Source organism: Alexandromys fortis, unplaced genomic scaffold (genome assembly GCF_014885135.2).
Source record: "Alexandromys fortis isolate MF-2015 unplaced genomic scaffold, M_Fortis_MF-2015_v1.1 scaffold_3, whole genome shotgun sequence".
Lineage (NCBI taxonomy): Eukaryota > Metazoa > Chordata > Mammalia > Rodentia > Cricetidae > Alexandromys > Alexandromys fortis.
This window is the reverse complement of record NW_026067909.1, coordinates 843,770-857,040: the sequence shown is the minus strand read 5'-3', so window position 1 is coordinate 857,040 and position 13,271 is coordinate 843,770. Positions and strand designations below refer to the sequence as shown.

The following is a 13,271-nucleotide window of genomic DNA, read 5'->3' as shown; positions in this document are numbered from 1 at the left end:
TTTACGTTGGTTTTGTTAGCTCCTAAGTCCAACTGTGTGGTGCTCTCTGGCTTGGCCAAGAGTGAGAAGAATGGAGATGCCTGTCTTACTCCTCTGTGGGCTGACATTCCCCAAAATCTGTCGCACTTTTCCTCCTGGCCCCGGATCCGCAAATCTGGGTTTCATGACTTTTTTTTTTTTTTTTTTATGGAAACAATTTTCCAGTTATCCATGGAGTTGAGAAAAGATCAGTTGATCCCTCATGCCCCTCGGGAAGCCATCCCACTTCAGTCCTGCCCACCCCTCCTTCATGACCCCTGCACTTTCCTGAGCTAGTCTGGGGCTGGGTTCTCAGAGTTCTGTCAGGGAGTTGTACTTCTGTCTCCTGTCACTAAAGACTCCTGGCCCCGGCTCTATCTGCATGTGCTGTGATTTAGGGAAGACACGTGTCTTTGAATTTTACAAGAGACTAAAGCTGTATTTTGTATGTTGTTTCATTCGGAGGATTTTTTTTTTTGAGGGACAGACAAAGGAAACTCAGCATGTTTTCCCTAGCACCCTGAGGTGCATGCATTTTCTGGCCTCTCAAGTGGGTCATATTAGATAGCCTCTTTGCTACGGACCTCCAGCCACATTTAACCTTCACAAAAATGAGACTTGTATGTGCCCTGCAAATGTCTTTTTTTTTAAATTTACTTATTTATTAAAGATTTCTGTCTCTTCCCCACCGCCGCCTCCCATTTCCTTCCCCCTCCCCCAGTCAAGTCCCCCTCCCTGCCCTGTGGGAAGTCCAAGGACCACCCACCTCCATCCAGGTCTAGTAAAGTGAGCATTCAAACTGCCTAGGCTCCCACAAAGCCAATACGTGCAGTAGGATCAAAAAACCCATTGCTATTGTTCTTGCAGATGTCTTGTATAACTTGATTACCTTGAGAAAATTGCATTAGTTCTCAACTTATTTGCTGTCATAGTAGAAAAAATAAATTACACTATGCTAACGGTGTTTTTCAGATGCGCTTATACTTGAAGGAATCAAATCTTGTTATTTTCAACATTTAACAGGAGGCTTTCCAAAATGTAAAAATAACTTCTTCATTTTTAGTTTTTTTTTTTTTTTTTTAATTACGTTTATCCTTAATACACAGGGAGGTAAGTGCAAGTCAGGACAACTTGAAGGAGTCAGTGTTCTCTCTCCATCGTGTGTGTCCTGGGATTTGAACTCGCGTCTCTGGACTTTGTGGCAGGTGCCTTTATTCCCTCAGCCCTCCTGTCAGCTCTCCTTAGCATCTTAAGCACAGGGATGAGTGTTCTCATTTTCTGGTTTCTCAGAGGCATTTCGCTAATACCGTTTATTACCCCGTGGAATAATTTGGTGACCTCTCTGGATGCTTGCTTTTTAAGTTCCTAATTGATTTTGCAGAGATGGCTATAATTTCCCAGTGAGTCATCTCCACCAGCCGGAAACATCCCCGTCCCTCCCTCCCCCACAAAACAACCCCAACCCTGTGCTCTATTTAATTGACTGGTTGCGGTGTCTAGAACGAACTGAGACTGGCAGCAGAAACAGTATTTCTAGGCTGGTAAAGCCAGGAACCTTAAATGCAATCCCATGCCCTGGTCAGCTGATGAGGAGGAGCACGCAGACAGCCCCGGCTTCTAGGATTCCACAGTGTAGGCATCCAAGCCAGCACACTGCTCAGTGCTCGTCAGCCTTACCTTAGAGCAGAGTCCACGGCTTCATTTTACTCAGGCGGCTCTGCGTGCAGCAGTTGCTCTGTGCATTGCAGATGTTGGGTGACACCCTCTCCTCTAGATGCGATAGCTCCCAGCCACACCAGACATTGCCACATTATCCTCAGAAGGGCAGGGTGAATGCCTGCTGAGAACCTTAGATCACCGATCTCCTTTCCTCTGAGTTCATGGCCGTTTCCTGGATGTTTTAAGTTGGATAAAAATGTGACGGCAGTGAACTGGAAGAGTGGCCTAATTTCCTGGATCCTGTAAAATGTGGAATTATTCATAAAGCACTCATGTTTCTACCTGTTGTCAGTGCTAGCCAGCCAAATTTTCCTGCTTTAAATATTCTGACAACTAACACTTATGAAGCACTGTTTTGTTTTGGTATACGTGTGTGTGCATGAGCATGCGTGAATGTATGCATGTGTGTGTGCATGTGCATGCGTGTGTGTGTGTGTGTGTGTGTGTGTGTGTGTAGAGGCTGGTGGTTAACTGTTGAAGGAGGCCACTAGCTGGTTCCCAGCCACCCAGAACCAAAATAATCCCACAGAAACTGTATTAATTAAATCAGTGCTTGGCCCATTAGCTCTAGCTTCTTATTGGCTAACTCTTACATATTAATTTAACCATTTCTATTCATCTGTGGATCGCCTGTGGCTTACCAGCATCTGTCTCCAGCTGGGCTACATGGCTTCTCTCTGACTCTGCCTCCTTTCTCCCAGCATTCAGCACCTACCTAAGTTCTGCTCTATTGGAGGTCCAAAGCAGTCCTTTATTAACCAATGGTATTCACAGCATACAGAGGGGAATCCCACGTCAGTTAACTGTATGGGTGTCTTCCTCTACCACTCTCTACCTTATGTTTAAGACAGGCTCTCTCACTGAACCCAGGACTTACTAATCCGCTAAATGGGTTGGCCGTTGTTTTCCAGGGATCTGCCTGTCTCCACCGCTACCCTAAACACTACAGACCAGTTACAAACCAGCTACAGACACCACGACCAGCTTTTATGTGGCTGCTGGAGATGGAACTCACATCCTTACACTTTACTGACCGAGCCGTTTCCTCAGTTTTGGGCGAGCATTCATTATTTGAACTCACACTTGGCGATGGCCATTGATGAAGAAAGGATTAGGGCCCCAGCATACAGATACCTGTAAACCAAGGCCCAGAGCATCTATCTGAATCCAGAATGTCAGCTGGGACTCAGGGCCTGTGGTGTACATCCTTGGAACACACTGTCTGCCAGCATCTGGGTGGTGGCTATCACTGTGATGACATGTGTGGGCTTCAGTCTGCTCTAGTACCTGGGGATGAGGTGCACACACCTTTCCCCTTCTATACTGGCTGCTTAGCAGAGGTTCAGCGAAGGTCTGAGCTACCAGATGAATGGAGCTCTAAAGGGCTGTCTCCAGCGCGTTTACGAGAAGAGGGGAACCACAACACAAACATAAGTGCATGTTCTAGTTTCTTGAGAGGGCACAAGTTGTGACATTATAGGTCATTAATGTGCTGCAAATCTCTGTCGTTAGGAGGATAATTGCCTTCCACTGTAGGGAGGAAGTGGCTGGATAATTATAGCCCGAGGCCTGGCATCTCGCCTCCCTGCTGTCTGTCAGGGCTAGAAACTGAGATGCTGTGCAGCAGACACTGGGTTTCTTAGTGATTAACCTACTTCGGTACCCAGAGCCACTGGAAACACAGCGCAGTGCAAATCTTTCCTGATGATTTCGGGAGACTGCACCATCACCGTCACCGATATCTCCAAGGCCGCCTGATCATGACATCTTGGTTAGTTTAAAGCTTACTTTCTGAGGAGTATTGATTAGGAGTTCCTGCAACTCATGGTAGCTTGAGATGGCAGCGCATGTTGAAGACAGTATGTTGTCCACATTCTACCCTTTGCCTCGAAGGTCATTGAGGGTGGTGTCCGGACTTGCTAGGGATGCATGGAGCAAGTGTGATGCTGATAAGAAGCTGCTGTGATGGTTGGGTTTTTTTTTTTTTTTTTTTTTTTTTTTTTTTTTGTCAGCTGGTCCCAAACCTAGACATATCTTGGAAGAGGAAATCTTAACGAAGAAAATGCCTCCATATGATTGGCCCATAGGCAAATCTGTAGGGCATTTTCTTGGTTAATGACTGATGTAGAAGGACTCAGATGACAGAGGGTGATGCCAACCACAGGAGGGTGGGAGTGAGTGGTATAAGAATCTGAGCTGAGCAAGCAATGAGGAGCAAGCTAGTAAGCAGCACTCCTCCATGGTCTTTGCTTCAGTTCTTGTCCCCAGGTTCCTGCCTTGACTTCTCTCAGTGATGGACCATGACCTGAGATGTGTAAGCTGAAATTAACCCTTTTCTGTCCGAGTTGATTTTCGTGATGGTAGTTTATCGTAGCAAAAGAAACCTAACTAAGACCGCTTGTTAGCTCATGTGGTGATTGGTCTAGGGTTCTGCTAATGGGGCTTGGAGCCCAGTTGTATACAAAGCTGGAGGCTGCACTTCATATTCGGCTGCTCATTAGAAGCCAGTCTGTCCTAATGTTCACTAAAAAGTACTCAAAGATAAAGATGATGGGAGAAATAGAGATGATGAACTGACATTATTTTCTTAAAAACATTCATTTGTGGTGTGTGTGTGTGTGTGTGTGTTGTAGGCAATGTTCTCATGGATATAGGTGCCTGTGGAAGCCAGAAGAAGGCATTAGATCCTTGGGAGCTGGAGTTACAGGCGGTTGTGACCCACCTGACAAGGGCTGCAGGACCCCAATTCTGGTCCTCTGCAAGAGCAGCCACTTTTAACCACAGAGCTGTCTCTTCAGGCTGAGATGACCTGTCATTCTAAGACTTGTACTTTCTTTCATCTGGCTATAATCCTATAAAGTAGTCACAGAAAAATAAAACAGAATTCATGCAGACTGAGTCTAGTAAATCAGAAGGCTTCTCTTGACTCAAATGTCCTTAATTAAATTAAAAAAAATTCTGTCAAGGAATTATCTCTTTAAATGGTGAGAGGACAAGGGATAACGTCAGAGCATGAATTTGACCTACGTTGGAAATACAAGTACAAAATGTCTATCCATATTAGTGAGTAATAGTGAACACATCAAACAAGTTAAATGGTCATGGACAGATGCTCACTAGTCAGGACTTACACTTTGGGGCCAGCTCCATGCTGCTCCTGTCTTTGGGGAGTCTCTGTGTGCTCTCAGGGAGTCAATGGAACTGTCCTTAAATGCTCCCATGGCAGTTTGCTCTGAGTCCCCGAATAGCACCTGCCTCCTGTGTTCCAGTTTTTGTTGCTGTAATTGCTTGCTGCCTGGGTGGTGAGGTTCCCCAGCACCTGGTGTGTGGGTGGGTGGATGAGCTACTTTTCTTATCGCTGGGACAAAACACCTGACTAACACAACTTAAAGAAAGAAGCGTTTATTTTGTCCCAGAGTTTGAGGGTTCAGTCCATCCAGGTGGGAAGGTATGGCATTGGGAGCATGAGGCAGTGGGTCGCATTGTGTCTACAGCCAGGAAGAAGAGAGTGATAAGGCCTGGTGTTTCGTACTTTTCTCTGTTCATTCAGTCTGGGACCCTAGCCCAGAAATGGCACCGCCCACATTCAGGGTGAATCTTCCAAACCCAGTTAACGCAATCTAGAAACTCCCTCCCAGACCCACCCAGAATTTTGTCAAGTAGTTGATTCTAGATCTTGTCAATCTGACAATCGATGTTGCCCGCCGCTATGATGGGTATGTAAGAGATGGGTTTTTGTATGATGAATGGATAACTAATAGGACCTCATTAAATTTAGTCTTTCACACTGGCCTAGAAGAAGACATGCTATACTGGGATATTCCCAACTTGTAAATACTCGACAACTCCCTCTCATGGTTTAGAATAAGGAGTTCATGGCACAGTGGTTTTTCTCCTTTCCCTTCCTCATTTCCTTCTCTTGTCCTCTTTTCCTTCCTCTCAGTCTCAAGACAAGATCTATCTTAGTCATCTTCACCCCCAAGGTCTTTCTGAACACCCGTCTCTTCTTTTCAGGCAGGCATTAATGAAAACGACTTTCATGACGGGGCTTGGTGTGCTGGCCGGAACGACCTCCATCAGTGGATCGAAGTGGATGCCCGGCGCCTGACCAGGTTCACAGGGGTCATCACCCAAGGAAGGAACTCTCTCTGGCTGTAAGTGGGTCTGGACCTGTGCCTGTCAGACTCTGCCTTCCCCCTATCACTTGAAGGGAAACTGCCAAGCATCATCTAATGAGGAGTGACTGGAAGGTGGCCAGGGCTGAACGCACCCCCCATCCCCATTCAGGGTTCACAGGAAATGGAGGATGGGGTGGACAAAGGTCCAGCCATAGATAAGCCCTTGAGGCAGGTGGCTGCTAGCTTGGATCCCAATAAGAGATTGGTACCTGGACAAGTGGGTTAAACTCAGCCTGAGGTAGGGACTCTCAGCAAACAATGAGTACATGGTCTTGGGAGCAGAGAAGAAGGACCATTCAGACTCTGGGAGAAGGACTAGAAGCCTTGGCATGTTTCCAAACAAATGACCACTTGAGATGTGTTAAAAGGATGATCCTGCTGAGACCTGGGGATGAGACTTGATCTTGGGATTAGAGCTATAATAGTAACAAGGATGGTCTGATAGCGATCCCACGAGATGGCAACAGCCTCTTAAAACTGTCCATCTGGAATAGGGATGCAACTCAGTGGGTAGCATGTGTGCTTATTATGCTTGACCCCTGGGTTCCATCCCCAGCACTGAACAAAACTGGGAGGCGTAATGAACATCTGTAATCTCAACAGCTGGGAGGTACAGGCAATTCCAGGCCAGCTGTAGCTCCCGTGTTAGTTCCCTTTCTAAAACCCAGGGCCAAGTCAACTTACAGAAGAAAGGACTTATTTGGGCTTATGGTTCCTGAGGGAAAAGGGCCCATCATGGTTGGGAGACAGCAGCCATGGCAACCGGAACATCAAGCGGAGAGCTCATATCTTGAATCCTGAGCAGAAAGAGGAAAGAGTGAAGTGGGAATGGCCTGAGGCTTTGAAACCTCAAATCCAGTGCCCAGTGTTGCGCTTGCTCCAGCAAGGTCTCCTCTTCTGGACCTCCACAAGCAGTGCCACCTACTGGGAACCAAGTGTTCAAACATCAAAGCCTTCTGGGTGTGTGTGTGTGTGGGGGGGGCATTCTCATTCAAACCACCACAGCTGTATAAAGAGTTCAAGGCCCAGTTGGGCTACTTGAAACCTGGTCTCTAAACAAAACAAAACAGCAGAAGAGACCAGAATAGAACAGAAGGGAAGATCTGCCTTATGGTGTCTTTCTACTATGGACCACTATTCTGCTTGAAGATGAAGGGAATTCTGGGACATGTTGTAAGTGAATCAACCTTGGGGGACATGATGGGAAGGATAGCACACAAGGTATCCCGCTCACACAAGGCCCCAGAATAATCAGATCTTAGAGAGGGGAAAATAGGATGTTAGACACTGGGAGGTGGGTGAGGGTGAGTTAATATTTGTAAGTAAAGAGATAAAATTCAGAATGGTGGTGGTGATGACGGCAAGTCAGGGCAGCTGGACTTAGAGTTACAGGGTGCACACTAATCAAGGCAGTATGAGGAATCCTGTGGCCTGGAGATTTTGTGAAAATAAGTATATATTTCTTCTTATAAACATAACACTGCAACAACTAGAAGCATCAACACACACACACACACACACACATGCACCCACAGAGGCATGCACATATGAAAACTCCACCCTCCCTACCTCAGGGAGGTTATGCAAATGAATGACTCTGACCATGGGTCTTGGGCATGCAGAAATGGGGCCTCAGCAGGTCTCAGTGTGGTCAACAGGACACCAGTGACTTCTGCACTTAAGTGAGAAGTCTTCAGGTTCCTCTATACTTGCCTACACTGAGAAGTCAAGGACATGAAGGCTCCATGTTTCAACATTAGAAAATGGCTTGTGGGATTCCATTGAGATTCCTTCCTCCTGGTCATTCCCATTCCTTCACACTGCTGCAATCCAAAGTTCCATTTCTTGGCGTCTTTCAACATTTACCAATCATGTAAAATCAGAGTATGGCTTGCTGATGAGGCTGTCAGTGTCAGTAGGGCAAAGACCAGAGATACAGCCCCATGCTGCTGCCTGAGGGGTTCTTTCCAGAGACTTTTACTCTGGTGAAGACAGGATTCATGACTTTGCTGCAGAAAAACATTTCATGAGTCTCTTTGAAGTTTATTAGAAAGAGATGAGAGTTCAGGCTTATCATGGGCACTCAGAGAGAAGATAAGACACATGCTTACATTGGCTTTGAGCGTCTCAAGAGAGAGTCACATTTGTGTGTCTTTACAATAGCCATACACATGGTTTTGGTGGTTTCTAAAGGGGTTCAATTTCCAAGGATAGCCAAGGGACTTCCATGAGGCGCTCAGGTTGTTCCTGGTGTATACTGGATGATTACATTTTATTCCCAGTCAAGAAGCAGAGTGAAGAAGGCATGCTGCTATTCAGCTCCCCTCCCCATTCTTACAGTCTAGGATCCTAGTTAGGGAATGGTGCCACCCACAGAAGGCAGGTCTTCCCACTTCATTAACATAGCCAAGATAACCCCCAGAAGCCTGCCCAAAGGCCCATCTCCTAGATGTCTCTAGATTGTGTCAAGTTGACAGTTGACACTAACCATCCCAGAGATTAATTTTAAGTTTGGAAGTGGTCAACATTAATAACCAAACTGGGACAAGACTTTGCATCTGTGATCACAGTTAGCCACCTATCCTGATTCCTGGCCCTGCAGTGTTTCTGGTATAGACAGATTTCAGGTTCTCTCTTATGGGTTTTTGTCTTTCTTCTCAACTGTCATTGAGAGCCTTGCTGATAGAGGCCATGCCCTGCCATTTGGGGAACCTGTTCAGAACAGGCACCTGTCCAACGCCCAGCAAATGACTCCCTCATAAATGAACACTGTTAAATCAACAATGATCCTACTCTTGTATGGCGACAGTTGTCTGGCACTAACTCGTTTCCTGCTTGCCTATGTATTTCTTTTTAGTATAAAGACAACATTGTAGCCTCTAATAGTGTCTTAAAACATTACCCATTATCTTACCATTTTTAAATCAACAGATTTTAAGTATACTGCATATTCAGTTATGTTATTTTTGACTTAATATACCCATAACATTTTCATGCTGTGATTCGGATTTCATAGTGATTTAATGGCCTGTGATTTAAACAGCCATGGCTTGCAACACTGTCCTGATTTCTTGCCACCTTTTTCATATCAACAGAAGACCTTCTGTGCTTTTTCCTTTATTTGCATTTTATTATTTACTATTTAATATTATTTAATTTAATATTATTTATAAACTTATATTATTTTCAGAGCTGGGATAACTCTTGCAGTTTGGCAACATCCAATTTTTTCTATTCTGAGTATTACACTCAACTTCCTTTGCTCTTTAGTGGCAGTTATGCATATATTCATGCATGCTGATGCAGTGCTCCGTGCTATGCCTTTTGCCCTCCTTAGTGGCCTAGTATCACATGAAGGTGATTTTTACTGCTTAGATTCTGAAAGCCTTTGGGGGAGGAGGGCTTGGAAGCTGGGTTGCTCAAGGGAAAATGGGAAGTGGGGAAGCAAAGACTGTTGTGAGGTAATCAAGAAGGGATGAGGGCACTGATGCTCATGCTTAGCTATTAACCTGTCTGGGCACTGTCATCGGAGATGAAGTCGGTGGGTTATTACAGGATTAGACAATGAGAGTGAGGGAAGTACAGGGCTCCCGTTTCATCTGAACTACAAACACAAGGGAGTTGGGGATGAGCAGGAGATCGCAATGGAACAATATCTCTCTGCAGCTTAGGACAGGGACATCTGAGTGGGGGAGGTAAGTGATAGAATTACTCCTAAGAGTCAGATCTTTCTTAATGTCTAAATCTATTTCAAGTCAAATTATCACTCAGGGATAATGACATGAAGAAATCTGATGAGCTCCAGTGTATCTTACCTTCTGGAATGGTTCTGTCTCCACTGAGGGCCCAACAGTAATTAGAAGGGGGACATGTTCTATTATCTGAACTTTTCTCTCCCCCAGTGCATGGATAATGCTGAAGGTAATAGGGTCTGTTGCATTGTGGTCATGAGACATCTTAAAATACTTGCAGTTGAGGATGACCAATCCCTTTCTGTTACCCTGATTCCTGACCCATACTGTTTCTGGTACAGACATATTTTAGGTTTTTGCCTTTCTTTTCAGCAGTTACTGAGAGCCTTGCTAAGAGAGGCCACACTCTGGTATTTGGGGAACCTGTCTAGAACTAGGCACCTGACGGATGCCCGACAAATGACTCCCTGTTAAATGAGTATCATTAAGTCAACAAAGGTTCATTCACCCTGACTGGTAATGAGTTAATTCGTCTGTGACTGCAAATGACTGAGAGAAGGCTTAAAACAGAGTGAAGGAAAGGAGAGGAAGTTAGGCTAGAAAATGACAGACTTCTTAGAGATGGAGAGTTCCTGCCCTAAAATATGGCTCCTGCTGGTTATGCAGACTTCTTCTTTGAACCTCAGTTTTCTGTCCTCTAAAAAGGGTTGATTTTCTATCTTATACAGGTGTGTGTGTGTCTGTGTGCATGCATGCACTGGGGGTTATAAACAATTACATTAGGATACTTAAAACTTAACAGAACACATAGAATTTCCCCCTCCCATTCTTTGGGTTTATCTAGAACAGCCTATTTTTAGTTTTATTTTCAGTCATGGGTTCTTCTCCCAAATTCAACGTTTATTGGAAGCATTTAGAAACGATAGGATGGGGGATCACATTGTGTGGTTCAAGGGGGAGGAATATTGCTGTCCCAAGCCTCCACTCTCCCTGTCACAGGACCTCCCATTGGACAGATTCCTCAAGCGTCTCTGTATGAGACATCCTGGCTGCTTACATGTCCTGTGCAGGTGGCAGTCTGCCCACTCCCTCACATGCTTACTGCTGTGCGGCAGAGCCCAGGCAGACATGGGATTCAGATCAAATGAGCAAAGATAGAGCTGGGGACAGAGTTTGCCTTTTGCAGTCAAGAGTGAAAGAGTGCCGCGCTTTGGTGGGCACGACTTTAGATGCAGAGAAGAAAGGACTTGGCAGTTCTTTGAGTTTTCCAGGTTGCTGGTTAAAAGAGGGTTTTGCACTAGGGGATGTGGCTCACTTGATAGAGTGCTTGCCTAGCATGAAGGAAGCCCTGGGTTGGATCCCCAGCAGTGTGTAAAAGCTGGATGTGGTGGTGCACAGCTGTAATCCCAGCATCAGAAAGTGGAGGCAAGAGAATCTGAAGCCTAAGGTTCTTTTGAGCTACATAGTAAGTTGAGCCAACCTGGACTACATGATACCTGTCTTAAGAAACAAGAAAAAATCAAGCAAACGAACAGAAAACTAGCTTCTTGCTATGTGTTAAAAGGAGAAAGCACTTTACAAATGTATATTTCAGAATATCATGGTGGAAGTGAGAAGAGAATCAACAAAAAAATTGTTTGAAAAATGCTATGATGAAACCCAATTTTTTGTATGCTAATAAAAATAAAATAAAAATTATTTCGACAGTAGGAAAAGACTTTTTAAAAATGCTTTTCCCTTATAGGACTGCCATAGTTGATAGTTTAAAATGAACATCTGTATTATCATTTGTTTCTGACATTCTCTGATTATCTATTAATTAATTCATATGACATTTCTTGAGTGCTCTGTACTAAGCAGAGAGTTGGAAATGTAAGCAAGACTTGTTCCTGCCTCCAGGGAGTGGTCTAGTAGGAGAAGCAGTATGCTATGGGGGCTTCAAGAGTGGGCAGCGATCATAGTGACTTGAGGTGGGTGGAGCTCCCTTTGGGCTTGTGGCAGGAATGGGGATGATACCCCGAGGTCCTGAGGCATGGCTGCCACATTCCCCTCCACCAGTTCACTTTCAGGCTTATGACAAAGTCTGCAATTTCAGCCGTAATAATTCTTTCAACTAATTTGAGCTCCATGGAAGTTATAAAATATAATTGTAATGATTTTCAGTAATTTATATTCTTCAGCAATATAAGTTATCATTCCTCACTGCATAGCCATTCGGTGGAATGCTAGTGCCCCAATAAAAACCAATCTTTCATTTCCCTAATGACAGAAAGTATATTAGACATCTGAGTGTTGCAATTATAACCAGCCTGATGATTGAAAAGTTAATTACTCTGCTCGAGGTGAGTCAGTGCTTCTAAGGACTTGGAAGAAATGTAGACAATTTTTTAAAATCAAATTCTTTGCACTTCAACTGTTTAATGGAGAAAACCATCTGGTTTTTTTTAAGTAAGGCAGTAATTTGAACGCTGGCTTTGTGTTTGTAAGGTGTTGTGGGGAGCGGATGAAGGAACTTCTGGAAGGTTGACCAGTTGGCTGAATTTGCAGCAAGTAGGCAGAATGATTAGTAAGATAAATGGACCTCTAGTCATAAGTCAGGCTTTGTGCCCAAGAACACAAAGAATTGGCAGGGTTGTACACAGCCCCAGGAAGTTAGTATGGCATTTGGAGTGGGATGTCTTAGCAGAAATTTAGGGAACTAGGTTTTTTTGGGAAGGGTGAGGTACCCAAGTCACAAGGAAGATAGGATTGAAAATACAATTATTACTTCCTTCCTGGTCACACATTGACCGTGAAGTGAGTGGAATTTGCCACAGGCAGTCACACAGGCTCCCAAAGTGCTCTGAGATGCCGTGAGACTGAGAAGAGGTGGTGGGATCACCCTGGAAAGAAGGATGGTTTCCTACTCCTCTGTGACGATGCAGGTGAGGGAACAACTGGCTTTACAGTTTGGGGGAAGGGTTCTCAACAGAGACTGCGTGTGACAGGCTTACTGACAGAAACCAAGAAAATGAAAGATCCATGTTGGGCAACAGCCTAGGGAGTTTCTCCATCCAGTCTCAGCGAGGGCGCAGTGGATGTGGGAACACACAGACTTCTCGTTATTCCTTGGACTATCTCAGTGGTTTGTCTGCAGGGAAGGGTGGTATGGATGGCGGTGACGCGGCAGGAGTCCAAGGGCACTGGAGTGCGCCTAGCACACACCCTGTGCTAGGAGGAATGAGGTGGGAATTGCAGCCCAGTGCTAGTGGTACATGGGCTAAAGTCAGAGGCCAGGCTGAAGGGCTTCCTGGGGGATGTCAGGCTTAGGAAGTGATGGAGGCTTGTCTGGGGACAACAGCACAAAGGACCGGTGGCTTAGGGAGTGAGCATAATGACAGAGTGCAGAATAAGTCTGGGGATCTTCAGGCTGCAAAGGTGGTGACTTCTGTGTTTCCTGCTGGCGAAGGGTGTCAGGGTGAGATGGACAAGGAGAGCGGAGGGTACAACGAAAGGACAGTATGGTCACAGCAGAAGGAAGAGCGAAAGTGGGAGGAACAGAGCAGTTGAAGAATGACTGGATAAGGCTGGTTCAGTGAGGGCGGGGGGGGGGGCCGAAAGCTCAACACCTGCTCAGGGTTTCATTTCCAAAGCAGTGCTGCTCAGCGAGTGCCTCCCTCTCCCT

General features: G+C 45.3%; 1 protein-coding gene across 1 annotated transcript in view; it reads left to right on the top strand.

Annotated features, from left to right (window-relative positions):
- Positions 1-13,271, top strand: part of Cpxm2 (carboxypeptidase X, M14 family member 2) — a 115,444-nt gene that overhangs the window by 42,951 nt on the left and 59,222 nt on the right. The window contains exon 4 of the mRNA XM_050137825.1: positions 5,752-5,891. Coding sequence (XP_049993782.1) covers positions 5,752-5,891 — 140 coding nt within the window. The remainder of the gene's footprint in view (positions 1-5,751; positions 5,892-13,271) is intronic.